Here is a 25931-nt window from a genome sequence, read left to right on the forward strand (position 1 = left end):
TTTCCAGCAAACAATAATATGTGATATCAAAGTGGGCCACAGGAGAAACACAAAACGATGAAATAGTGTGACATGAAAGTCTTCAGTGTCCACTGTTACAGTACATGTGATAATGAACACAGAGACATAGCCTTTCTTTTCCAAACAAACTGAGCAATCACATTCCCTGAATCTAGCTCCTCTAATGATTATTTCCTCTGTCTTTCTTGCTCAGATGTGGAGGCGGGCTTGGTGACAGTGTAGGTGGTCTAAGGGGTTAATTCCCACCAGACATAATCCTACAAGGCTAGGATACCACCAGTCAAGAGTAGCAGACATGTCTTGAGGGTTGCAAGCAGTGGATGACCTCCGGAAAGGCCAGGTCACACTGAGAAGAGGATCAAGAGAGATGAACAGCTCTAAAACCAGCAACCTTACATCAGCCAGGGAAACACACACTCATTTGAAGAAGAAATCGACTTGGGACATACAGTTTTCATCACAAGGGTTCACACACACATAGCAGTATTAAACATGCCCCAGGGGTGATACATACTAGTATTGATGCAAGTCGTTCACTCCTTCTGAAGCTCCTCAAACGCCTGTCGGGATCGATCAGTGCGGACAGCAGGATGTTTAACATGATCGCTCGGGTGTCTGCTACCAATAATTTACAATCGAAATAATCCGACTTGAGCACCAAAATATTGCCAATCACCTTTGAAAATGACAATAAACAGAAGTCTTTCCTCTGCTGCTCGCCTCTCACTCTCATCCACGCCTGTGATCGTACCTCAGATGTTCTGACAGAGAGGAGCAAGACATTAGTGACACTCCACTGTGATCAAAGCTATCTTTGTCCTCTATGCTTGCATCCCTGCTCCCATCTCTCCCTCTTTTTCTCTCTCTCTCTATCACTCACAAACACACAGACACAGACACACATACATAGACACACACACATACACAGACACACACACACACACACACACACACACACACACACACACGCACAAAGACACAGCTCTTTTCGGCAGCGGGCAGCTTCAAAGCTCAGGTGCGCTCATGGAAGAGCAGGCACATGGAAAACAAAGGTGAACATGCAGGCCCACATTTTGTTGGAGCACATCACAAGGTTCATTCAACCCAGCTTCTCCTGCAGCAAAAAGGCTAATGTAGAGTGAAACAGCATAATGTGCACAAACTATAAATGTAAAGCTGGCTGTTGATGCGCATAGAGGCGTTCACGTTAGCAAGAACACAAATACATGATGATGAATAAAGAAGAATGTGATGTTTGATGCGAAACAGTTGTTTTCCAACTGGTGAAAGTTCTTAAACAGATGTTATTTCCCTGTTTTCATCTGTCCTGAGTTAGGTGTCTGTGGGAGGGTGCTTGATCCCTCCTGTGCCCTGTTGACTCAGGGCTGCCCTGCAGGTCCAGCAGAGGCTCTGTTCCTACTTACTAATAGAAACCTTCTGGAGACATGCGACCAACTGAAGGTCTTTATCAATCTGTGTCACATTATTGTAGACCAGGTCAACTATGGCTACATCTAGAAGTCATTCCTTTAGGATTCAAACATTGGTAAACAATAATTTGTGTGGATTTTTCTGTGGTGAAATAACCTGTTTAAATGATCAAGCGGGTGTTATTCTATTCTTTCTTATGGGTTAAGAAATTTTCTTGCACAGTTGGGTACTGTAGTTTTTTTTAGCTGAGGACTGATGCAAATTTGATGCACTTTTGTCTCTGAGATTGACTCAAAATAAACTGAGCTACAGTGCCCATGGAGAAAGGAACATGTCTTTGGACAACAATGGAGGACTATGGCACAGAAGAATAAGATACACGAGGCTTTGAATACACAGGCAGTGTTTGTTACCAGGATCAATTCACTGCCGGGTTTGGTGTTTTCATTGGAATTTATTTCCATTAAGAAAAATATAGAATATCACCTGCCTTATACTTTAAATATAATTTTCACCTTGATTTCATTTTGAGAAACTTCCACTAACAGAATATTGATATGTTCAGTAAAAGCCACAGAGAAAAGGGTTGTAGTATAACCCACTAATGATCAGTATACAAATGTCACATCTCTGCTTAAAAGGCCAACCGTTTGTGACCAGATTAGTATCATATGACAGGATTAGCAGGCATCTCTCAAATTCATCCCCTACCTTTCAGGTCAGTATTGTTCCAGCTTTTGTGAGGGACTCAACCAGTAAACACAAATCTGGTTTTTGGATTTCAAGAAACATGAGTTTATGTGTAATAAGATGTGGTTGAAGATTCAAGGTCAAATGTATTCATCTATACAATGATGGTAATTACAGTGCTCCCATCCAATGCTGATTACACAACACGAGAGAGAAATATCTCTAAAATAAAGCCATAAATAAAAACATTATAGAACTATATTCCACAATAATATCTGATCATTAGGTGGGCTAAAAGAGCTATTCAAACAACAGCATGAAAAACTGTCTTTTAACCTGCATTTTACCTTCCACATATCATCTTAAATATCGACTGCAAACACACTCCCTGACTGCTGCTTTATATCAGAAAGAGTTTCCACAGGGTTCAAAGAAGGCCAACAAGGCGAGGAGCATATCCTTACAGTAATAACTCAGATCTCCCTCCACTAAGAGAGACTCTAAACCTGATCTTCCACTAAACCTGTCAACTGTTTCCAGTCATGCAGTCCCTCTCCTCCATATCCAGTCACAGCACATACTATCAATCACACCCTCCCACATCACACAGTAAGCACCCCTGTTTTCAGCAGCACTGTGCAGGTGAGCTGTTGAGCAGTTCCTGGCTAAACTGAATACTTGAGCATGGTTAACATACAGTATTAATGGGATAAAACGAATACGTTTAGAATGAAACAATAAAGAAAACTGAAGCGTCTACACCCATGCCAACAGCTCTGTGAGGCTTTGCCTAGGCATTAAACACAAACTCGTTAAGTAGTGGACAAATAGAAAGTTTGACCTGATGATGGCGCTAGAGGAAAAGTCCAGAGATCATCAAAGTTATCACAGTTCTTCCCGAGGGGGACATGAATGTGACTGCCACATTTCATGGCAATCCATTTGTGGAACCACCATGAGGTGCTAGAGGAAAAGTCAGACAATCACCGCGATTATGAGGAGGTCTTTGTTTGGGATCAGAATTTCATAGCAATCTAATTCAAAATATCAACCTGTTGGTGGAGCTAGAGATAGAGTCAGAGATTACCAAAGTTAGGCGGACTTATCCACTGGGACCATGAATGTCTGCATAAATTTTCTTGGCATATCTTCCCGACAACTGATAAGGTATTTAAGTCTGGACTAAAGTGGACCAACCGACTGGCTGACCAACAGACCAACATTGCCATCCCTTGAGTCATGTTGCTAACAAGGCTATCAACATCAGCTATTATAAAATCTGAAGTCTTTTTTCTTTCATCATGTTTTGCAGTATCTACATATACTCTTGCTTTCATGCCCTAAAAAGATAAATGGCATTTAGCTATTTTGATGTCACAAAGCAACTGCAATTAATTTCAAATATATTCAAGGACACACAGTTCTGGGGAGGACTCCAAGAATGGCACTTAGTAAAAATGTAAATGAAAATATAAATACTTTCACATAGTTAAAAGTAGTTTCTTATTATTGGGGTTAATATTGCTACTATTGTGTTTGACTGTGTCCTTCCCTAATTCATTCACAACCACAGAAGAAAAGTTAACCTGTGTAAGAATAGTGTGAAGTGCTGTTATTCTGAGAGACACTTAGTTCCACTTAGCTCTCATGATGAAGAAATTAGCTTATCATTCTTATCCTTACAGTACTAAATTTACCATGGAGGGTCTTCAGTCACTGATAGTGAACTAGGCTACTTTTAATCTTCTGGAGACATTTACTCCAAGAGGCAGCCTGTGATCGACCAGCCAAAAAAAAAAATCTCTCATTTTCCTCTTTCTCTGCTTCTCTCTTGCTCTTTCTCTTCTCAACAGACAAGGACTGCTGAGCCTTTTATAGCCAGAGAACAGAGACTATGCTGCAGTGAACCTGGTTGAACTCCACTCTGCTTCCCAGCAATATCTCAAGTAGCTTAACAAGTAATGGCCCAAGTTGCAAAGGACGATAACAGGTCTACTTGAAATTCCACCACTTTGCTACTTCTGTGATTATTTCTCAGTAAGGTAAACAGGCTGTTATGAGTTTCCTCCCTTGGACCAACCTGAATACTTAATGTCGAATCTTTATTTTTTTGCTTAGTGAGAGACCCACACCCATTAACAGTCAATATACTGTATAAATCTGCTGAGGAAGAACTAGCCATTACGTCATGCTCTCCATCCACGTGACGACCCCATTGTTTGCAGCAGAATGAGACTGTAAATTAAAAATATTGCAAATCCCAAGGTACAATCTACAGCGCACTCAGCTCAGTCTAGTGTGTGCGTGTGTTCGTGTATGTGTGTGTTATTGTGTGTGTATTTGTGTGTGTTTTTCCAGTGCATACTTCATGACAATCCCCTTCATTGTTGCGATATAGCAGACAATGCAAATGTAACTTCAAGCAGCATTTTGTTACTGCCTAGTCTTATTTTTTCGTAAAGATAAATGTATTACACTGTGTCTGTGCTGTCCCAGTTTGTCCTCCAGCTCATGACACGGAGAGAAAATACAGACTGTTCTCTAAAGTTTCAATTCACACTCTGTGGAAAATCATGGTTTTTCTAATGATAACGATCCACTTTCAAAGACCGATAAGAAAACCAGGAAAAAAAACAATCATCATTAAAAAAAAAAAACAGGTCAGGAAATCGCCTAACAATATAAAGTAAAAAAAAAAAAAAAAAACTAGGGCTATTCAGCTATAAAGAAAAGAGGGGAAAATCCATTGTTACCACAGAGATGTGTTAAATAACGTGCACCCAGGCTGCACCTTTATGTGATTTTTATCATCCAATTCCACAAAGCTGCACTAAGTGACAGGTGGGTGCATGAAAATATTTTGCTGACATGTTAACCTGCTGGGTTACCTTACTGCACATATAAGCAATTCAGCGATGTGGGGAAAAGAGTAAGAATAAGTAAGGTAAATTTGAATTTAAAGCAAAATATCTGTCTTTTGTAAGTTTTATTTGTCATTTCACAGCAAGAATGATGTCTAATGGGAAATCTAAGCAAGCTTTAAAAAATGTTTTAATTTGACTTAAATTCAAATCACTGAGCATAAACAATACTGCTGTAGTATTTTCATTACATACTGATGATTGTACATTGTCACTGCTTCCCTATAATCAGATGAGCAATGCTCAGCTGGATTTGTAAAACATGTGAGCTCAAGGGTCAAAAACAGAACATATTCAAGCAAGTCAAGAGATGGAAAATTGCTTGTGGGTAATGAATGGAGCTGTGACAAAAAAGTGCAACAAAGTGGAAAAGATCTGTGCAAACCGACAGCAGCATGACCACACAAATCCTCTCACATAATCAGATATTCTTAATCACATGTTAAAGTGCATTCGAAGGACAAGTTCAAGTTGTTTTTACCAGTAATATTTTAATCTGTGAGGGCTGGACAACAGAACTGTATACTCTAAATGATTACAAAATGCAGAACAACAGACAAGTGATGTCGACAATCTTTTAGTTGTGGCTCTATTTACACAGCTGAGGGAGTTAGGAAAGACAGAGAGAGAGGACAGCACCTTATGAAGGTGGCAATGTAGCGTTTGATGCATGCATCAGTGAAAGCCTCGCATCACAGATCTGTCGAGTATAAATGCTTAAAAAAGGAGTAATTTGTTACTTATAACAAGCACGCCCTTAAACCACCAAAGCTGCATTGTTGTAGATTCACTTGGGAAGCTTTGAAATGCTCTGTACAAACTTGATTGGCTGATGAAGTCTTAATTATGGATGATGTTTACCTGTTCTCCACTTAAGGAGAATGAACCATTTTAAAAGAATGGGTTACAGTATTTTCCTGCACTTCATCACTCTATGTTATCTGTCAGTGCCTTGCTTTCATTAAAATTGCATAACATGTCCGACATGATTGGAAGGAAGAATATCAGCCTTTCCTCAGCCTGCTGTATCCCAAGCAGACCAATTATCATTTTTGGAGTATCCATGTAGCCCATGTATGTACTCAAGTTAGTTGAGGAGGTGCATGTCAGGTATTCTCTACGAACGAGGCTTAGGAAACACTGAAGCAGAGGTACTGAAGTACTGCAACACCTCACGCATAAAAGTCAGCCTTAAGGCCTCACCTGGTACAACTCAGAAAAACAAAACAATAAAACACTGACACCGGGAGCAGTGGCACATTATCAGTCACACATTAGGCAGCACCACAGAAATATACAGCAATTATGCTGCACTGTTAATTCCAACGGGTTTATGTGTCATCTCAGACAGAGTAAGAAGAGAGTGCAATAAAAGCAGCAGTTAAACTGTCTGGAAGCACTTACAGTAAATGTCCACCTCAGGCTATAACAACAGTGCAGTGAATACAATCTATACACATTCACTGATGAAACCTTAAAGCTTATCTTCTAAATCACAATGAATCACAATCTCACTCTGTAATCCATAGCTGTGGAATAGAAATACAGTGCAGTTAGAAAGTATTAGTGTAGTCAGAAAGTATTAGGGCAGTGAACACTAGTATGAATGGATCAGCGCATGTTGACTCATTTACACTAACTGCTTAACATGAGTTGCCTTAACTTTTCATGAGGTGACACATCGAGATGAAATCCTATTAAGGTACACCACATGATCTCCACTGTTTCCATTGTAAATCCTACAGTGACAACAACCCTATTGTCTGTTGTGTGTATTGATATATTGACCAACAGTCTGGTTTGACTGAAGGTGGTGTGTTTGTTCATTATCTTACAGTTATTATGGGATTTGTGAGTAAAAGTGACATTAGGCTTGATCCAAAAAAAAAAAAAAAAAAAGAATCAAAAACACCAACCAAGCAAACCATTCATTCAAGACCACTGTTCAAAGATTTACCTGATCAATATGTCGGCCTTCTCTCTTGGTAATAAGGACAATTAGTGTTTCAAACTGTCACTGTTACAAATCGGAGCTACAGTATATCCAAAAAGGAACAAACTGGTTTGAATGTGTTTTGTTCTGATATTGTCACTTGTAATCACAAGAGAAGATACAGAAGTGTAAAGTTGTAGAAACAGCAGACTCAGTCATTTTCATAGAGTGATAAATGTTTTCTGTTTGTGCAGTGAGGAAACCTGGTAGAGATAACTGATCACAACCTAGTTTATTTCTCACAGATGAATAATGTGTTAATAAAGTGTTTTTCATTTCAGACCTCGGGTAGTACAGGTAAAATTAGACACCTGTACAGTATTACTGTTAACAGATTTTAATATAGGGCTGCAACAAAGGATTATTCTCACGTTCTCAGTTAATTAACTGTTTCGTCCATAAAATAGGTCAGAAAATAATTAAATTGCCCCCAAAAAGTTCAATCTAAATTCAAAAATATTGTTTTCTATCATATAAGACAAAGAAAAACAGCAAATCTAAATCACAGGATTAATGTTTGCCATTTTTTTCTGGAAACAATGACATTACAATTAACAATTAATCAAAATAGTGAAGATTCATTATTGCTTGTTGAACATTTTGCAGACTGTAATGGATAATAGCAGGTCTAAAAACCGAAAGATACACATGTAAAATCTGAATAGCTTCAGTAATAGAGATTAGCAGTCTACATCCTCCACAGTGCAAAAACAGTGGCAGTCTCTGATGTGAAAAAAAAATGATGAAGAAAAAAATTAATAAAAGAAAGAAAAGGAAAGGAAATAAAGGAATAGTAAATAAGGGGACAGCAAAGGAGAGTGGAGCAGAGGAGGGAAGATAAAAGAGAGGAGAAAAAGGGTAAAGGGATTAAAGCGAGAAAAAAGGAGAGCATGGGAAAAAAAGGGCCAGCTTGGTAGAAGAAGGAAGAATAATGTAATTTAAAAGTTAAGAGTTTTAATTTAATTTTAGGTAAGAGTTGATAAGATGAGAGGAAATGGAGAGAGGTGGAGAAAACTATGTGAAAGGAAAGGAAAGAGAGTGCAGCAAAAACAGAGAGAACAGTAGATAAGATAAGAGAAAGAAGGGCTGAGCTGAACTACACTATTTTGTACCACAAAGTTATGATGAATTAGGGAATATTTCAAGTCCAGTGAACTCGGCGTTGGCCTGAATAAAGGACGTGCATCTCACCCCCACTGTCAGTGACTCTTCCATGGTACTGCCTGTTACTGCTACATTCCAGCAGTATGAAACTGCTTGCACTGGGCAAAGGAGTGGAAACAGCAGGAGCTTCCAGAGAAACAGCCACAGGCACTCAACACCCCACAGGAGAAGTTGAACAGTTCAAGCTGAGTCAAGTGCCGGTCTGACAAAAACAGCCGTAATTCTGTAAAAATCGATTGAATTAACTCCACATTCACTGAGGCAAATTCATTTCTGGTGACTGTTGTAGTTATTGGCAGATAATTTCAGAGATGAAATCAGAGAACGGTCAGTCAGTGAAAACCCTTGGGCTCTTTTGAAAAGCTGACTGTGACACAGTATATCGGGAAAATTAGCAGTGAACTGAGCAGCTTTCTGTGCATTCAGTCAGCTTTTTGAAAAACATCAATTTCATTGCAATTTTCTGTAGATGGACAAAGTGTATGCAGCTAGACTTGTGTTAAAAACATGCAGATACATGTGTGTATTTTTAAGCGTTTTGAATTAAGACCATTCGACACACTTTATCTTCTTCCCTATGAGTTAAAAAGAAACATTTAAAGAAACTACTGAATCAGACTCCTCTACTGCCACTTAACCCTTTTGGTCCTATGTTTATGACACTGCACGCTCCTCCAATGAAATCACAACCCTACGAGAGGAAATGATGTTGTGTTTTTGGTAGAGTGGGGGAAGCAGAAGTGGTGGAGGATGGGAACCAGACCCAGCCAGCCACAGAGGCGGATGGAGACACGGCAGCCACAGGGGCCGCTTCAAGCCTGGTGGTGATGAGATGCGATGGGACCCGACCCTGCAGACGCCCCAGCCAGTGTGTTAGCTGACTAATCCCCTTGCCGTCCAGTGCCAGGATCCAGACTCATCAGCTTTGGTGTTCTCTTGTCAGACTCATTTTTATAACGTCCCGCTGGTCAATTCTAACCACTAATGCCCAACACAACAGCCCCTAATGCCAAGTGATTATGGAGTGCTGTTTTAGCACATTTGTCGCCTGAAAAGAAAGAAAGAGCCACAAGGCAGTGGGCTGGCTCCCTGCTCAAAGGACCAGCCTGATGAACTCAGCAGAAAGGGAGCGGACCTAAAAGCCAGTCTAAGCCACCTCTCTCGGGGTGGGCACTGTGGGGCCTGAGCTGGGTCAGGACTGAGCTGGGCAGTGGGCAGGGATTTACAGTGTCCTATTCTACAGCATATAGACAGTTCCTATGAGCTCATACGTGAGGCGAGACTGAAAGTGTTCATCCAAACCTTTCCTGCATGCCAGGCACAGATATGCAAGGGTGTAGGCTTGTTTTTAAAGCGGGTAGGGACACAAGGGTGAATGAGGATGTGTCAAGGCGGCAAAAAGTATTATGGTATGGTTTGTAAACAGTGTAGATTTGCTTGCTGTAAACTGCCACCAAAGAGGTTAAAGAGGAAGGGTATATTGAGCAATATATGTACAAAAACATCAGGGCTGAAACTTACAATGATTTTAGTTATATATCATTTTCTTATTTAATCGTTTTATCTATAAAATCTCAGAAAATTCTCAAAAAACAACCTCAATATAAAGAAATAGAGTTGTTATATCAAAGTGCTAAAAATGGTATGACTTACAATGAGTTATCCCCTCCCATTAGCCACACTTACAATACAATAACCAACTGACAGCACAGATAAGTTTGTAATGAAATAAGACAAATTAATAGGATTCCATACTTTTGTCTTTGATTGAAGCTTCTTTAAAGGTGCCATATTTTAAATATTTTCAGTGTTCTATTTATATTTTATTAAGTTTTGATATCCTCAAGAAGATATGTTTGTGGTTTTATGTACCAAAAACCATCTCATCTCTGGTACTCTAGCAAAAGAAAAGCATTTTACAGACAAAAGGAATATAAATAATCGAGGAATGGGCAGACAATTGGACTTTATGACCTTTTCAAAGGTAGGGTATCGCTACTGCTTCACTGATTTATCATGCTGATAAATATGAACAAATTGTGCTCATGGTGTCTGAAATATGAACTGAATAGTTGAGACTCTAACCGATCTTACATCGACATGTCAATATTGACAAAAGTTTAAGCTTTCACACCTTCATAACACTACTTCCTAAAAACTATGAAATGGGTCGCCAATGACCAGATGGTTGACAGTCAAATTCAAACAAAAATCCTTCATTATGTCACATTTAGCCACACTGAAAAATAAACTTGTCAGTGCTCCCTGGTGAACAAAAAATATATTGGTGACACATTCTCTAATCCTAAGATATATATCTTTGGCTTTTTGTTCTTACTTCTCGTTACGTGCAGGATATACTGATACCAAAATAATCAACATAATACTAAGTGAATACTGGTCAGTGTAACAGCCCAGCTGAGTCACTGGTCTGGTCTCCATCATTGTTGGTTAGATTTGCTAGCCAGACAAAACAGAAACTGAAGTTAAGACAACAATGAGTGATGTGCTGATATTGAACAACTTTTGCCCCCTAAAAGCTTTTCATGACAGTTTGGATGGAATCAAACCAAAATAAAATTAGTTTTTTCTTTGAGATTACGAGACAAAATATTGGTAGGTATATTCTGTGTTCAGATTCAACTTTAATGTTTGTTACATGTCATTTGCCTCTATCTCTCATTAGATAACAGTCTAACGAAAAAAATAAAAATAAATCAACAAAACAGAGAACATAACATTAAATGCAGGGGTGGTATGTTGCATTTGCCTTTGCTGCACCACCAACAGGGCACAGGGCTTTGTGTAGGGATGTTATCTGCCTCTGTTTGCCTAAAGCTCTTGTATCACCTGAGGCCCGCTCAGTTGAACTTGTGCCACTGGCCTAACCATGTGACACGTACAGTAAACAACATATGGAAGCTGCTGAAATGGGACGACAGCATCAGGGTAACACAGTGTAAAAAAAACACTTCAATGCTACACTACTGTTCTGCTAATGTTTATTCCAAGCAGTCAAGCCAACTCAGTTCTGCTATCATTGACATTCTAGGTTTTATACACTGCTAAGCTGAGCCAAAGTCAACAACACAGGACAAAGCCAAAGAAGTCTTGCTTTTTCAGATATGATCACAGCAAATGTTAAAAACCAAAGAGAAAGACAAGTGTTTTGTAGATACAGTTGTTCTGATACTGATGCTAGTATAAGAAATGCATCCGATACTGCCTAAAATATCGGCATGGGCACCTATACCATGTAAATTATTAATAAACTTTATAGTTTTAGACCCAGATAAAAAAGCAGTTGCTTACATAGGAAGTTGTGCTGTGCAGCCACCGGAAATTGTATATAATATAATATAGTGGCAAAGAATTGATTTCCAACATTAACCATTAGCAAAATACAGCAATTTGGCAATATGTTACAATGGAAAGTCCTGGCAGTAAAAAGGCAACATGCAAAGTATGCAACGCTTAGATTTTGAGGGGTGGCACTAGTGTTAGGACAACTAGTGTAGGAATTAACTATTTCAAGTCAAATAAAATAATAATAATAAAAGAAAGATTATGTGGCATTCACGTATTTGTTCATGTTTTACAAAGGGCTTAACTTGAGCCATGCCATACAACAATGACAGCAATCAAATCACATTCATACAAGGTTAGTAGTATACAGCTATTCAAGTTTTTTAAAGCATTGTTATTGGAAGTACTCTGTATCGGCTGATACCCAAGTGGCAGATATGGTATTGGGAGGGAAAAAATGGTATTGGAACATCTCTAGTTGTAGTTAGGTACAAACAGGTAGAAAATTTAGAGATAAATGCAAATTCACGTTTTCAGTCAAAGACAAAAATCAAAGTTACCAAACATAAGGAACCTAAAAACCATATGGGCTCTTTGCTGTCCACCCCCTGTGTGCAACTAATGGAACATGCATATCTTTAATTAGAGTGTATCAGAGGGAACATTATGCAGACCACAGCTACAAGGCTGTGATTAGTTCTGTTGTCATGCTGTTAGTCAGTGTGTAATATGCAAGAGCAGCAGTCCCGCGGGAAGGTCGGACTGGATGACACACTAGGACTCCGCAGGACAACAGCAGCGTATATCAGAAAGTATCTGAATCACAGCAGTTAACGCTAGACTTGGAGATATAAATACAAAAATCTATATTTTAAAAACCGGCAGCACACTGGCTATTGTGATGTTTTCCATGTGACTTTCTCTTGTTTTGTTGTAAGTTCAGTTATATTCAGCAGAATGTAATCCACTTTGAAGGAAATTATTACTACAGTTAATACTAAGGTGCCTCAAAAATACTTGATGTTACATGGTAAACCTTGTCTCAAATCTACAACGGGAATAGTAAAAGGATGGAAATAATCCCCTTTGTATTTATATATAAGCTACCCGACATTATGCATGGACAAGATTAAATGGATTTCACACTGAAATCCCTTCATTGGAAGTTTGCACTGAAACACTCAACTGCAGGCATTACATAGAAGCTGTACAGGACTGAACTGCCTTTGAGAAAAAACCTTATGCATTATCTTCATGCTAAGTGATGTATTTTCTTGCATTAGAAAAACTGTAAACAGCAGCAAAAGTCCAACATGAAACCATTAGGTTAAAGCTTGCTAGATGACAGTTTGGGTGAAGTTTAGATTAATGTCAGTTAAATTTTATATTCTTTGATTACCGTGGAGAAATGTGTCCTCTGCATCTGCTCCTATCCTATTTAAAGGCAGTGGGTGGCCACAGTGCAGAGCCTGGGATCCAACTCCAGTTTAGGGAGTGGTAGGGAAAAGGTTTGGTATAGTATAATGCCTAACATGCGTGTCTTTGGGATGGAAGGAATCTACAGCATCTGCAGAAAACCCATGCAAACATGGAAGACCATAGCAGAACATAAAAAGATGCTTGAACCCAGGATCTTGTTGCTGTGAATTGAGATGGCTAACCAGCCGGTGAGTCACCGAAGCTCTGAAGCGACATCGCTGCCAGTGGTGAAAAGACATTTTAAAATTAAGATTCATAAATTCTCTCACTGACTGGAATTTTTTGTTTTTATTTTCACTGGATTCATTAGTGTTTAAAAACTCTACTTCCATTCATCCATTCTTTTCTCCATATGTAATTAACTGCCAACACCAACTGTCAGATGATGCAAATCAGCACACAATTTACAAACTGAACATTAGCACAGTAAATAAAAGGTGATTCACACAGTTGAGATACACTAATAAATGCTCGTTTGTAATACTTGTTCAGAGTGATCAACAAAAATGAAATATCCTTCAGTGTTGCAGCATCTACCTTCAAAAAACATCTTTCTCCAGAAGACTGAACATTTAGATATGACCAGCATGAATTAAACATATTAACATCAAACACTAACAAATAATATATCAAGCAAAATAAAAACACTCTATTTTACTATAACCTTCCAAAATCACATTTGATTAGCTCTATGCTCATGATACATTATCAAACAATTTCTCACGTTCACTCACCACACATGCGTGCATATGCCTGCACACGGTCTGATTCCAGCTACGGTTAACCCAGAGGGATGCTTCTGCCCATGTATATGTCCCTCCGCATGCACGAGCAGTATGCAAGTCAGTGCATTTGCCTGTGTGAGCGGATGATCCTCAGCAGCACACACTGTAGACTGAGAGCAGAGCCAACCTGGTGTGACATCTGTGAATGCCGTGAGATAATCTACATGACACTGCCACTGATAGCAGTGGAGATATTGATTTAAAAAGCGGCAGCTCTAAAATTAGATTCCTATGTGTTCTGATTGGGCCAGAGGGATGCACCTCTGTGGTAATAAGAGCCCATGGGCCCAGCTGAGCATAGTGATCAAAGCTTTGATGATGGAAACTCCTACAACTCCAGCAGTCCTGACTGAAGTCAACCTAACAACGATGGGGCCCTCTGGCCCGACCTCCTGTTCCCTTCCTCCCTCCGTCCTCTCGCCCTGTGATAACAGAGACATTCCTGAGCTCATTCCCTGCCTCGCTGCAGGCCTCTCCCTTAATTCCAGTGGAGTGTGTGGAATGTTGGACTGGAGAGACGAGCAGCCAGAGGCAAACAGACGAGAGGAAATTAACAACATTAATAAACTCAGGTCTGCAATGGCTCCTGGTGCTTGAAGCACCTGGATGCCCACAGAAGGATGGACCAGCACATGTGCATGCACACAGGCGCGCACACACTCCCACAAGCAGGGAGAACATCTGTCATACAATGTGCAAATCTGGAGCAAGCCCTTCCATATGTAGCTGTGTAGTTGGATTAACTATGTAAGAGAATCAGAGAACTGGATTACAGGAAATGATGGGATCTTTTGAACATGCAGATTAGACAGATCAGATCAATGAACTGCTTAGGATCCCAGCAATAAAATGTCGAAGAACCCAGCAACACAGAGAAAAAAAAATGTCTTTATGACGACATTTTATTTGGTGATTTATCAAAATAATGTTTGGGAATGTCTTTTTCTGATGTACAGTACTGTTACCATGATTCTAGATGCATAATGAGGCTGAAGAAAAGGCACTACTCACTGACTGTAAAACTACTTTGATCTGTAGCCTAAGCCACTCAAACAGAAAATCAACAAAATAAGCAAAATCCAGAAAGTCAGAGGCCATTCTCTTAGTCTGCTCAATTTCCCTTTAACAAGCAAAAGGTGTGTTTGTGAGAGACAGAGCAGAGAGAAAAAGTAAAAGTACTTCAGGCCAGGTGAGCAGAGCACATGGGCGAATAAAATGAGAAGATAAACCAAGAGAAGATCAAAGGGAAAAAAGAAAGAGATTTGGCAAATGTTATAATCTCAACAAAAAAAAAAAAAAACGAGGGGAACACTCTGTTCTCTCTGTACTGTCAGAGGCAGAGTGATGGCCTGGAAAAAAAGATGAAGGGCAAAACATATCAGAAAGAGTGATATACGGCACTGCAGCCGGGTCCGACTCGGAGCATAAATCTCCACCGCTCCTCCGTGCTTCTGGAAATCAATTCTCTCCATTGGGCGCTGCTTTATTTATGGGTCACCATTAGGGATAAACCATCAGCAGCTAGGATGACTGAGTCGCGGTTACAGAGGGAGAGGTGGGGCTTGGTGGGGCAGAAGGGGCGTCACCCATACGTCCAGCTGCTTCGAATGAGAAACGACATTTGGGGTCACAAGCTTGCAACTGTTGCGACCGTGCAGGCTATTAATCATCAACCTGAGGAAATTACTGGATTAGAATTTCTTCCAAGCCTGAAACTATGATTTTCAACATCATCTTTGAGTTTGCGACCGTTTGATTTGGTATTGACGGAGTCAAAAGCAGTTGATGTTTCCCCTTCCGAGCAGTTTTGCCAACGGCTATCAGTGTGTGAATTTGTATTTGTGCCCATACACATGAATGTGTTTCTGGCTGCCAGTTGGTCTGACAAGAATGTAGCCCCTTCACACAGACAACACAGGATCAAACGCGACAACGTCACAGACAGAGATGTCACGTTCCCTGTGACTGCACCAAACAGAGGGGTTTTTTAGTATTGTGACCTTCTCCAGCAGCCACTCGACACGTCTCGCTCTCTGCTCACTGTGTCTACCATCCCATACTGTTATTCCTGCTCACCTGCTCGGCTTCTTGTCTGCCTGTCCGTCTGCCAACCTGCTTCAGGACTAAGGAGGCCAGCCAGCTTTATTAAAAGAAAACAAAGAGGAGAAATAACAAGGGATACAGGGCTATGCGGACAGTTAATCTGCTGGCAACGTCACTGAGTCTCTGAGGGAGCTTCAACTGAAAATAAGCCTGAAATATATATTGTCTCAGGAACAGGGCTCCTCTGACAATACTTCAGTCAAAGCTAGGTGGGGATTCGGAGAAAAACACCACCTTTATTCTTTGCAGTCCAACTGAATTGCTAGCTTGAACAAATTGCACCAGACAGACTACATTCAATGTTCAAAAGAGGCAACAGACAGGTAGAAAATGGATGTGATACGTGGGCAATAGAATAGAAATAGAACAGAACAGAAGCATTGTTTGTGTCAGTCTTTTAGCATTCTGGCAGGCTCCAAGAAAAAGGCGCTGACCCATGGATGACAAAATCCCTATCACCTGACTGATCAGTAATCCCCCGCTGCTCTTCCCTCTGCCCCCTCTCTCACTTTTAATGAAATATCTCCAGCTAAAACTTGACACCACCTCATAAATATGAGCAGGCGTGCTGGGAACTTCGTATCTCCCTTTTCTGTTTCATCAACATGAACAAGAACAAAACATCTGAACATTTTGTACTCATTGTCCATGCACTCCTCTTCAGCTGCACCCTGTACAAACATCTCTTACACTTTCGTTTCAAGGGATCAGGCTGATGTTTGGCTCAAACAACAGCATTCAGCATTAAACCGTCCACAGCTGCATTTTTCAATGCTAAAAACGGACTTGACAATTACTTCCCATCAGCCAGTGTATATAATGTTAAAATAGTTATACTCGCAAATATTTGCCAACAACACTAAAGTGCAGATGAATCTGGGCCCATCTCTCTCTTTTCACTCTCTGATTCTGTGATGCTACACGGATCTGCCACTCAGCTTGGCAGTGAGATCCCCAGTGGGCTTTTCTGGAATGTCAATTTCAGTTAATTAAATTTTCTGGCATCTGCTTTGCCCCTTAAGTAACAGGCAGCCACAATAGTAGAGGCATCTACACGAGAGCTGTCACAAGTTTTACTGTGAAATCTTGAATAGTGAAATACACATATTTAGTCCACATATGAAATTAATGTGGTTGCTTACTCGAATTCAGGGACTGTAAAAATTCACCACATATGCTGCTCATGTAAATGTTCAAAGATCCATAAAAAAGAAGAGATCCACCTTCTTTTGACTCATGATTGATGGGAGCTCAGTTGACAGTGAGTCCGCTTTTATCTATGTGATTCATCTCTGCCATCCACTCCCTATTTTTCTCTCCTCATCTGAACATCAGTTCATCACTAACTGCTTGGAAATGATGACATGAGAAGTGTGTACGAGTGGAAAGACATGTGTGTGACATATGAAATATAGCCGCTTATATTTAAGAGCAAAACTATCCTCTCTCATTCAGATGGTTAAAATGGAGACTGAGGAGGTCAGCGGTCTGCTCATTGGCAGTGTGTACATGGTTAGTAGTGAAACGCTGCCCTCTGCAGGATGAAAGCTCTCACTGACCCGGCTTTCTGGAGAAGAGCTTCAGTGCTCTCTCGATCCAGTCAGTGTAGCAAAAGCACTGTTAGTGGTTACACAGGTGTACTGCGCCGTAGTTCTCATGTTGCAGCCTATGCATGGCAGTTATAAAAACAATGGGAAGAAATGGCAGATAATGGTGTTTTCCGGGGCTTTGATATTCTCGTTTGGCTCATGAAGTTAATGTGATTATAACCCTTATAACACTGCAAGTCTCCCAATTGAGTTTTCATAAGCAGTTAACATTTAATAAATTGTTTATGAGATACTAGTTGTGTAGTTGTAAGCAGATACATGTTAGCATTAATCTATTTGTCAACTTAACTCCTCCTGTGGGGCCCTAATAAGTGGAGTCTGTAAACAGATGATGAATGACAATAAAGTAAAACACAGTAATACTGATGTGATAAAATATGGCTTCATAGGGGACGTTTTAAATGTTGACAAACACTGTAAACTATAAATTATTGATGATCGTGATTGTATCTGCTTACAACTATATTATGTGCTTTAAACCTTTTTTTTATTAATTGTTTATATACTGCATATAAATGCTTACGGTGTTACCATATATAATACTTAAGAACTTATTGAATGTATTCAATTCATTTATTTGATTTGATTAAAAGAAAATCAATATAAAACCAAACTGAGGATGAATCCATACCTCTCTTTAAGTAAAAACAATGTAATAATTAAAGCAATGATTCAAAGTGTTTCATACCTGTTTAAACACATGTATCATAAATTTGCAGCTTATTTTTAGCTGGATGAGACCTTTTAACCCCAAAGGCCACAGAGATCAGTCTGTCCCTGTGCGGTGGAAGTCAATCAACAAAAGATGCTGACTCATTTTCCTCAGAGAAACACACATACACATACACACACACACACACACACACACACAAACACATACACATACACGTACACACACACACACACACACACACACACACACACACACACACACACACACACACACACACACACACACACACACACACACGCACGCACGCAAACATACACTTTCCTGAACTCAGTCGTAGAATTTAAGGGCATTTTTGACCAAGATCCTGTGATTCCTCAACAAAATGATAGATCATGTGTCATTCAAGAAACAGCAGTTTCACTCTCCGTTCTGTTGTTATTCCTGTTGTTATAACTACAACTACAGTGTAGATAGGCACGTAATCCTACCGACATCTCAGATTCTTAGGACAAAACTGTAATCAAAACCTGTTAGAGATCAGTGATAAAGTTAGGGATAAATGAAAAATCAGTCATAAAAATAAACATGTACAGCAGTTGATGTCATCAACATATAAATATCTGAACTAAAATAACTGGTCAGTTTGTGAAAATAGGTCCCATCCCTGTTACTCAGCAGCAGCACAGGCCATCTATGCCTTGTTTAATGGACTTGGGCGGAGGGGCCATCAAAACTGTGAGCAGAGTACATCCCTCAGCAGGTAGCATCCTGAAATAGCAACCTTGATCCTAATGGTGCACAGCACAGCCCCTGGCTTCTGACGAATCCATCCTGAGAGCCCCCCTGTCTCTGAACAAGCAGTCCTCCTGAGGCACACACACACAAAGACAGACACAGACACACACATGCAGTGACGGACAGAAAGACATGCGCGCTCACACACACACACACACACACACTCACACACACACACACACACACACACACACACACACACACACACACACACACGCAAACATCTCCATGCACCCGTCGGCTCTGATTAACCCATTTCCTCTCGTTTTGTTTTGTTTTTTTCACTTGCTTTACTCCTCTCTGCAGAAGGATGCCACAAAGCCAGGTTGCAGGTTGGCATCATGACTTCCCCGGGGGCGTCTCACTTTACGAAGTTTCACATTTCTGGTGGTCAATTTAGTTGAGAGGGAAAATAAAAGTCAAACATGAAATGAGAGCCCCTGGAGGTGCCTGTGTGGAGGGAAAGGCTAGAGACAGATAGATCTTATACCTGCAGCACCGAGGGGACTGACATTGCTGAAAAAGGGCAACATTTTCAGGCAATAAAAGGAAGTACAGGGACAGAGGTGACACAGAGTCTGCACTTTTACTGATACAATAAAGACATCAAATGAGCAGGAGATATATTCTGTTGAAAAACTGATTTTGAGACTTATAACAAGAGAACTGACTAAGCCAGAACAAAGATTTCCTCAACATATTTTCAGCTCAGTTAAGTGCTACTAAACAGAATAAGTCATTTATATGTCAGGTCTAACATGTGCACATATGTTTTTTTATATAGCTTCTTCACTATTATTAATCTATATTGTTTGTCGATTTAAACTGTCACTTTTCTTTTGAGAAAAATAAGTATAAATTTCATTTACAGTATATCTTCTTTCTATCAGGAAACCTATGAGCTATGTATCAAACAGTAGCTTCATGCATCATAAGATATTTCTTTGTGTAAATGTGATATCAAACACTGAACTGGAATCTGTAATGCTGCTTCATGAGCAGCTGGAGACACAAAACTTCTGATAGACATAAATATTGTCACTGTAATGCTTCATTAGAAGGTGAGGAGTGATGAGAAGAATATTGAGGATACTAAAAAGACTTGACAGATGCAACCGACTACCAGGCAAAATGAAAATAAATATAAGGTTGCACAAATTAAATAGTGCAGAAGGATAGTGAGATATAAAAACAACATGTCCAAGTGTAAATTTGAACTTTAATGCCTTCTCAAAATTGCCAAGAAAAACAAGTCATTCAGAAAATTCAATACTTTAAAAGTCTACTAATGAGGACAAGCACAAAAATAATTATTTTACCATCCAGGGATTTCTATCTCCATGTTTCTATTGTAGTCTATAGACCTTGAGACTTTTATGTGTGTATTTTTTATCGGTGAATGACGATATAATTGTCAATATTTGTGTATGACGAGGCTGTTTTCCATGTTGAATTAATTTAATCTAATAACTGAAACCTTGCTTTCTAAATGTACTCAATGCTTACACTGTGTGTACGATGAGTTCACTGCTCTCCTTTGAATCTCTCTGCTAATATAAATGCTGTTCTGACTGAAGTTTAATACTTCAGTTGTCTTTCACAACCACTGTACTAATTTCACTCATGATCGTACGTGTGGTAAACTGAGACGACAAAATTTAGCATACAGTTACATATGTAGAGTTGCTACAATTAGACAATCAATCAATATGTCAAATAATCGTTTTAATCGTTTTTTTTAGGCAAAGATACCAAATATTTGCTGGCTGCAGCTTTTCAAATGTGAGGATTGTGAGAACGTGATGCGTTTGTGTTCGCTGGTCAGACAAAACAAGACATTTGAAGATTTTACATTGGGCAGTTGGAAATTATAATAGATGTTTTTCACACATTTCATGGACAAAACAATCAACCATAATAAATAAAGTAATCTACAGATTAATCGAAACTACTTTACATTAGGTGCAGCCCTGAACATGATCATTATATCGTGGCTAAATAACAAATTCTGTGTTATATATTTCATCCTTGATGAAAAATTAGAGGTTTTACCAACTGAATCACTAAAATATAAAAAATAAAAAACAAGATAAAATAAAGAACCTTTTGACATAACTGCACACTTCAGCCTGGTTTCTCTCTCTGCTCTCTCAACATAAAAACTGCCCATTTACACTGCTTCAACCAATGTACATTATCACCCTAACCTCCCACACCCAGGGCAGTAAAGTAATTGTGTTGCCATGGAAACAGAGGAGAGGGCCTAAATTCCGAGCTGCCGGGAATCTATCCCAACTCGTTAGAGGAGGCTGCTGCTGCTGCCACGTGGTACGAGATGAACGCTGAAGTCATAAATTAACCCAATCTTCTCTTTCATAATCCAACACATCTAATGCACGAGCCGTCGACTGTATGTTCACAACTGGCACGACAGGGTTTCCGTCACAGTGCACAAACCACAGCCAAGAATTAAGATGAAAAATGTTTTAAAAATACCACTGTTACAGAAAGTGGAGAATGTTTAATGCCATTTAGCTTAATTTAACTCAAGACAACAAGGTGTTGCGATTGCTTTTAAGTGTGATAAATTATTCAGAGCAAAACATTTCAGCACTGAGACTAGAAATGGAGCTCGGACCAACACAGAGACGGAAGTGAAAGCAAAGCTAAAATTACATCAAAACACCAGAGCTACTGAAGGTCACGGAGGAAACACTGTCAGTCGCTGAGGCTGAAAATGACTACCAAGTGTTTAATAAGAGAATTACATGTTGCCATGACTAAAATAAAGCTTTTCTGACACATGCACCTAGAACAGAGTTAGTGGAAACATCGGCTTCCCACAGGAGAGCAACACAGAGCTACAGTTTGTGCCACTCAGAGCACTGACGTGTCAGCTGGTCTGATTTGATCAATAAAATTAATTCTGCTCCTCTGTGAAGTAAACATTGCAGGGCTAGTACAGTGCTTAAAGTTACTTATTCAGTGACAGTTACCAAGGTGGTGTTCAGCAAAAATGACTATATATATACTGTAAACAAACACGTAAACAAAGAGCATGAAGGCAGGAACAATAGGTCATCTTTCACCATCTGTAGCACATTAAATCAATACTATAGGGTAGGGATCGGGTGGGGCTGAGCTTGTGGTCATGTGAGCGAAACAACATCAATACTACTACTTTTCTTCAATCGATATATCATTCATCATTCACCTCTCTTTTAATTTTCCATCCTTTCGTCACTCTTTGTTGTTGTCCTTTCTTTACTCATCCTATCTGCTTGTGCCCTCTAGTAATTCCTCCGTGCCTCCTTTCTGCCCCCTCCTCCATCCTGCTCTTCTTCTGTCCCCCATTTGAGAAATGCTGACCTGCAGACTCCCTAATGCGACCAATCAATATCACACAGAGGACAGCAGACCGCCGGACATACTAATATGAAGACACACTTCCTGCAATGTATGCAACCAGGCATCCCTTCAGCCACTTCTCCAAAGATCTCGCACAAACAGCACGTACATACGCACCCTGCAAACCAAGAGTGATTGATTCATTTAATTTCATTTCATGTGAACTGTTCCATATGACCCCTGTGTTAAATAAGGCCTTCTCACTTACAGGCTGCTGCTGTGGATGTCATAGATCATTGCTCCCATCTATCTATAGAACGCACATTGATCCTGCCTGCCCTTCCTCTCTGACATTACAGATGCATAGTGCCGCGGGATGAGCTAACATGAGGGGCAGGGAGCATGTCATTATGCAGAGGGCCCTGTGTATTTAAAAAGCTAATGAATCACTCCGATCAAAATCAAAGCCATAGGGAACCTGTAAGCTATAGCCTATAGATTTGCAGCTGATTAATGGCGAATGCAATTAACGAGTGGCTTCATCGAGCCGTCCCACATGCCAGGCATGAAGCCACCGCCTGCAGAAGTGATCAAACACCATGAGCTGAAAAAGTAACATACACTGACACAGGGGAATGTCAACAGGAATGTAAACCATGGCCTTTATTTTTCCTTGCTATTCCTATACTTTTATGCAACTTTATAATTTTGCATTTTTTTTGTATATGTTACTTTTACTATCATTATCGTCATCATTATTATAGCAGTAGTAGTAGTAGTAAGTGGTGGAATAAATATGAAGCTTTTTCATTCAAAGAAAAGACACAAAATCACAACGCAGAACGACTTCAAAGTGCAAAAAAAGTATAAAAAGTTAAAGTACTACTTATCTTGCAGAATGGATCCTGTCAATTTTATAATATTATATACTGTATGGATTTTTCTTACTGATGCATTCATGCATGAGCAGCAGTTTAATGTGGTACCTGTTGAAAATTTAACTAAATTATACACTGTTGGGTGGTTAAATCTGTCACGTGTAATATGTGTAATATTTGTGTAATGTGTGTAATATTTTATAAACTCAGCACGTTTTGTAAAATCTTAATCAGCAAAGTAACAGCTGTCAGATAAATACACACGGGGATATGTAGTGGAGCAGAGGTATAAAGCAGCATGAAAATGGAAAATCTAGTACCTGAATAAATGTTCTTTGTTATTTTCCTCCACTGGTCGTTATAGTAATGGTAGTACCAGTAGTTGTAGTAGTACTGGGTAAAATAAGAAAATGTATTGTTGATGTTGGTTGATAGCACAACCAGAAATCTGACAGCATTTTGTTTTTCAGCAAAACCATAACTGAAAGCACAGTGGAACTGACATGATTATTAAACATTAGCATGTTTAACATTAAAAACATAAATACAGTATCATATACAACATGCCTGTCATTGAATTTATGCACGGTCAATAGTAAATATATTAGTGCTGCCCCTTGAGGACGGTAAAGACAAAGTCTCGGTCAGATGTTGCCTGCTGGCTTTATGTGTAGTTTTCTCTTTATTGCATCATATATCTACCAAAATTATATCCAGAGCCTCACTGTGTGTGTGTGTGTGTGTGTGTGTGTGTGTGTGTGTGTGTCTGTGTGTGTGTGTGTGTGTGTGTGTTTTGTGTGTGAATGCACTAATAACAACCTGCAGCCAAGACATCTGACTGCTTTAATAGTTCAGCCTCATAAGCAACACACAGATGCATGCATATTCGTGCTCACTTCCTGATGGAATAAAATGAATTAAATGACATTATACAGACTAACATACATGCCTTATTACCTCCTAAACAAGTAACAGATGGACTGATACATCTTACAAGCTCAGTAGTGCTTGGCTGATGTCTGGTGTTAATTTCCAACACTGATCGTAAGTATGATGAACCCAGAGGCTTAACGCCGTTGCTACTGTAGGTTTAATAATTTGTTCAGAAATAATCACTGCTGCTGTAATGCCACATCCGGTCCAGACACACACGCACACGTAAGCATCGAAGACAATTTCCAGTGGCCTGTTTCAACTCAGGTAAGATAAACGACTTGTATATGGAATACAATTTTGTCCCGTTGTACCTCGAGAACAAGGGATGAAGAGAGTGAGTTATAAGGTGTCTGTGGGGCTTCCTGTCTATCCAGGGAAAATATATTCATCTAATAAGAACATCCTGCACCCTGCTGTCAAACCATTCTCTCATCCCTCACATGGCCCATCCATGTCATAACCGCCGCTCCTCCCTCACATTTATCACTCTGTTTTGTAATCTCTCTTTTCCACTCTGTCTGTCAGCCACTGTTTGAGTGTTTGCCATCTCTAGTTTAGACCCAGCAGAGAACCAAGAGGTCTGCCTCACCAACAAGTATGTGATGAAGTATGCTCAGTGTCCACAGGCATTGAAACAGATTATTCCGCATTTTACATTTTACAAGAAGGTTCCATAGACAGAGATCATTGAAATGGACAGCTGCTGTTCAATGAAATTTAACTACTTGCTTTCTTGGATTTTTCTCCTTTGTTTAATCATCAAGAAAGTTTCCATGCCTACTTTCATTCAAATGAATAAGAAACATCACCACACATTTATTTTCAGTAGACATTCACCTGTAGAAGTCTCAGAGCTGCTAACGTTACCAGTTAAATAGTATAGACTTTATAGAGGTTCTTTATTCTTTTGATGTATGGTGCTTTTTATTCTGAATTCAACCAGTTAAGACATCCAGTTGCAGTCACATAAAGAAAAAAAATCGTAGGCTATCTGCAATAGTGGTTATCCTGTTTTTGTGTTTTTATCTCTGCTGAGGAACCAAACAAGACTCGAAATATTATTTTCTTTACCCTTTCATCTTTTTTTCACTAGCCTAATTTTCCCATCTTTCAAGGTCTTCTAGTGTACACATGCCTATGCTGGAGTAGATGTGTTGGGAATAATATATAATGTACTGTGTTGTATGTAGGAGCAGTGGACTTATGTTTATGCATACATATACACTGGCTTTCTGTTGTGCAAGTACACATCAGTACATATAGGTATGCCTGCATGTGTGCAAGCAAAAATGCTTACATCTGGTCATTTTTTTTGCAGACACCGTAAAAACATAGTAAATACATAATATGTGTGTATGAGTATATATGAGAAATACTATTGGTGCTTTGGTGCGTGCTCATCTGTAGCCATATATGAGTCTATCTGCAGATAAATCTGTAGATACTCGGAGATGCACAGATCTATATATTAAATTCATTTTCATCATATTTTGGCCCATCGATGATGGGGTCAAAGGGAGGATTTTGAAGATTGGATTGGGGGATGGGATGAGTTGGGGAATGAGTAATGATGTCACACAGTCCTTCATCATGCTTATGTTGTATAATCAAGTGAAATGTTTATGCATCCACCAAAAATAATGGGCAAAAAAACAGAACCAAAGAGGAACGCATTTAGATAAAGATACTCACTCTGCTTTGACAGGTAACTTCCATTTACACCACACAGTACTAATATGAGAAGGATACCAAATTAGCATACAAGATGTGTGATCACTGAAATGCCTGAGAAGTAAAA

General features: G+C 39.5%; 1 protein-coding gene across 14 annotated transcripts in view; it reads right to left on the reverse strand.

Moving 5' to 3' along the window:
* tjp1a (tight junction protein 1a) overlaps positions 1–25931 on the reverse strand; it is a 118893-nt gene that overhangs the window by 50912 nt on the left and 42050 nt on the right. The window contains exon 1 of one of the 14 annotated variants that reach the window (XM_056381680.1): positions 13740–13898. The exons of 12 other annotated variants lie outside the window; for them this stretch is intronic. In XM_056381680.1, coding sequence (XP_056237655.1) covers positions 13740–13754 — 15 coding nt within the window. In that variant the 5' untranslated portion in view covers positions 13755–13898. Of the gene's footprint in view, positions 1–535; positions 764–13739; positions 13899–25931 lie in introns of those variants that run through there. One more of the 14 variants, XM_056381641.1, reaches the window with a different exon arrangement.

The sequence above is a fragment of the Seriola aureovittata genome, chromosome 1 (assembly GCF_021018895.1).
Source record: "Seriola aureovittata isolate HTS-2021-v1 ecotype China chromosome 1, ASM2101889v1, whole genome shotgun sequence".
NCBI classification, from domain to species: domain Eukaryota; kingdom Metazoa; phylum Chordata; class Actinopteri; order Carangiformes; family Carangidae; genus Seriola; species Seriola aureovittata.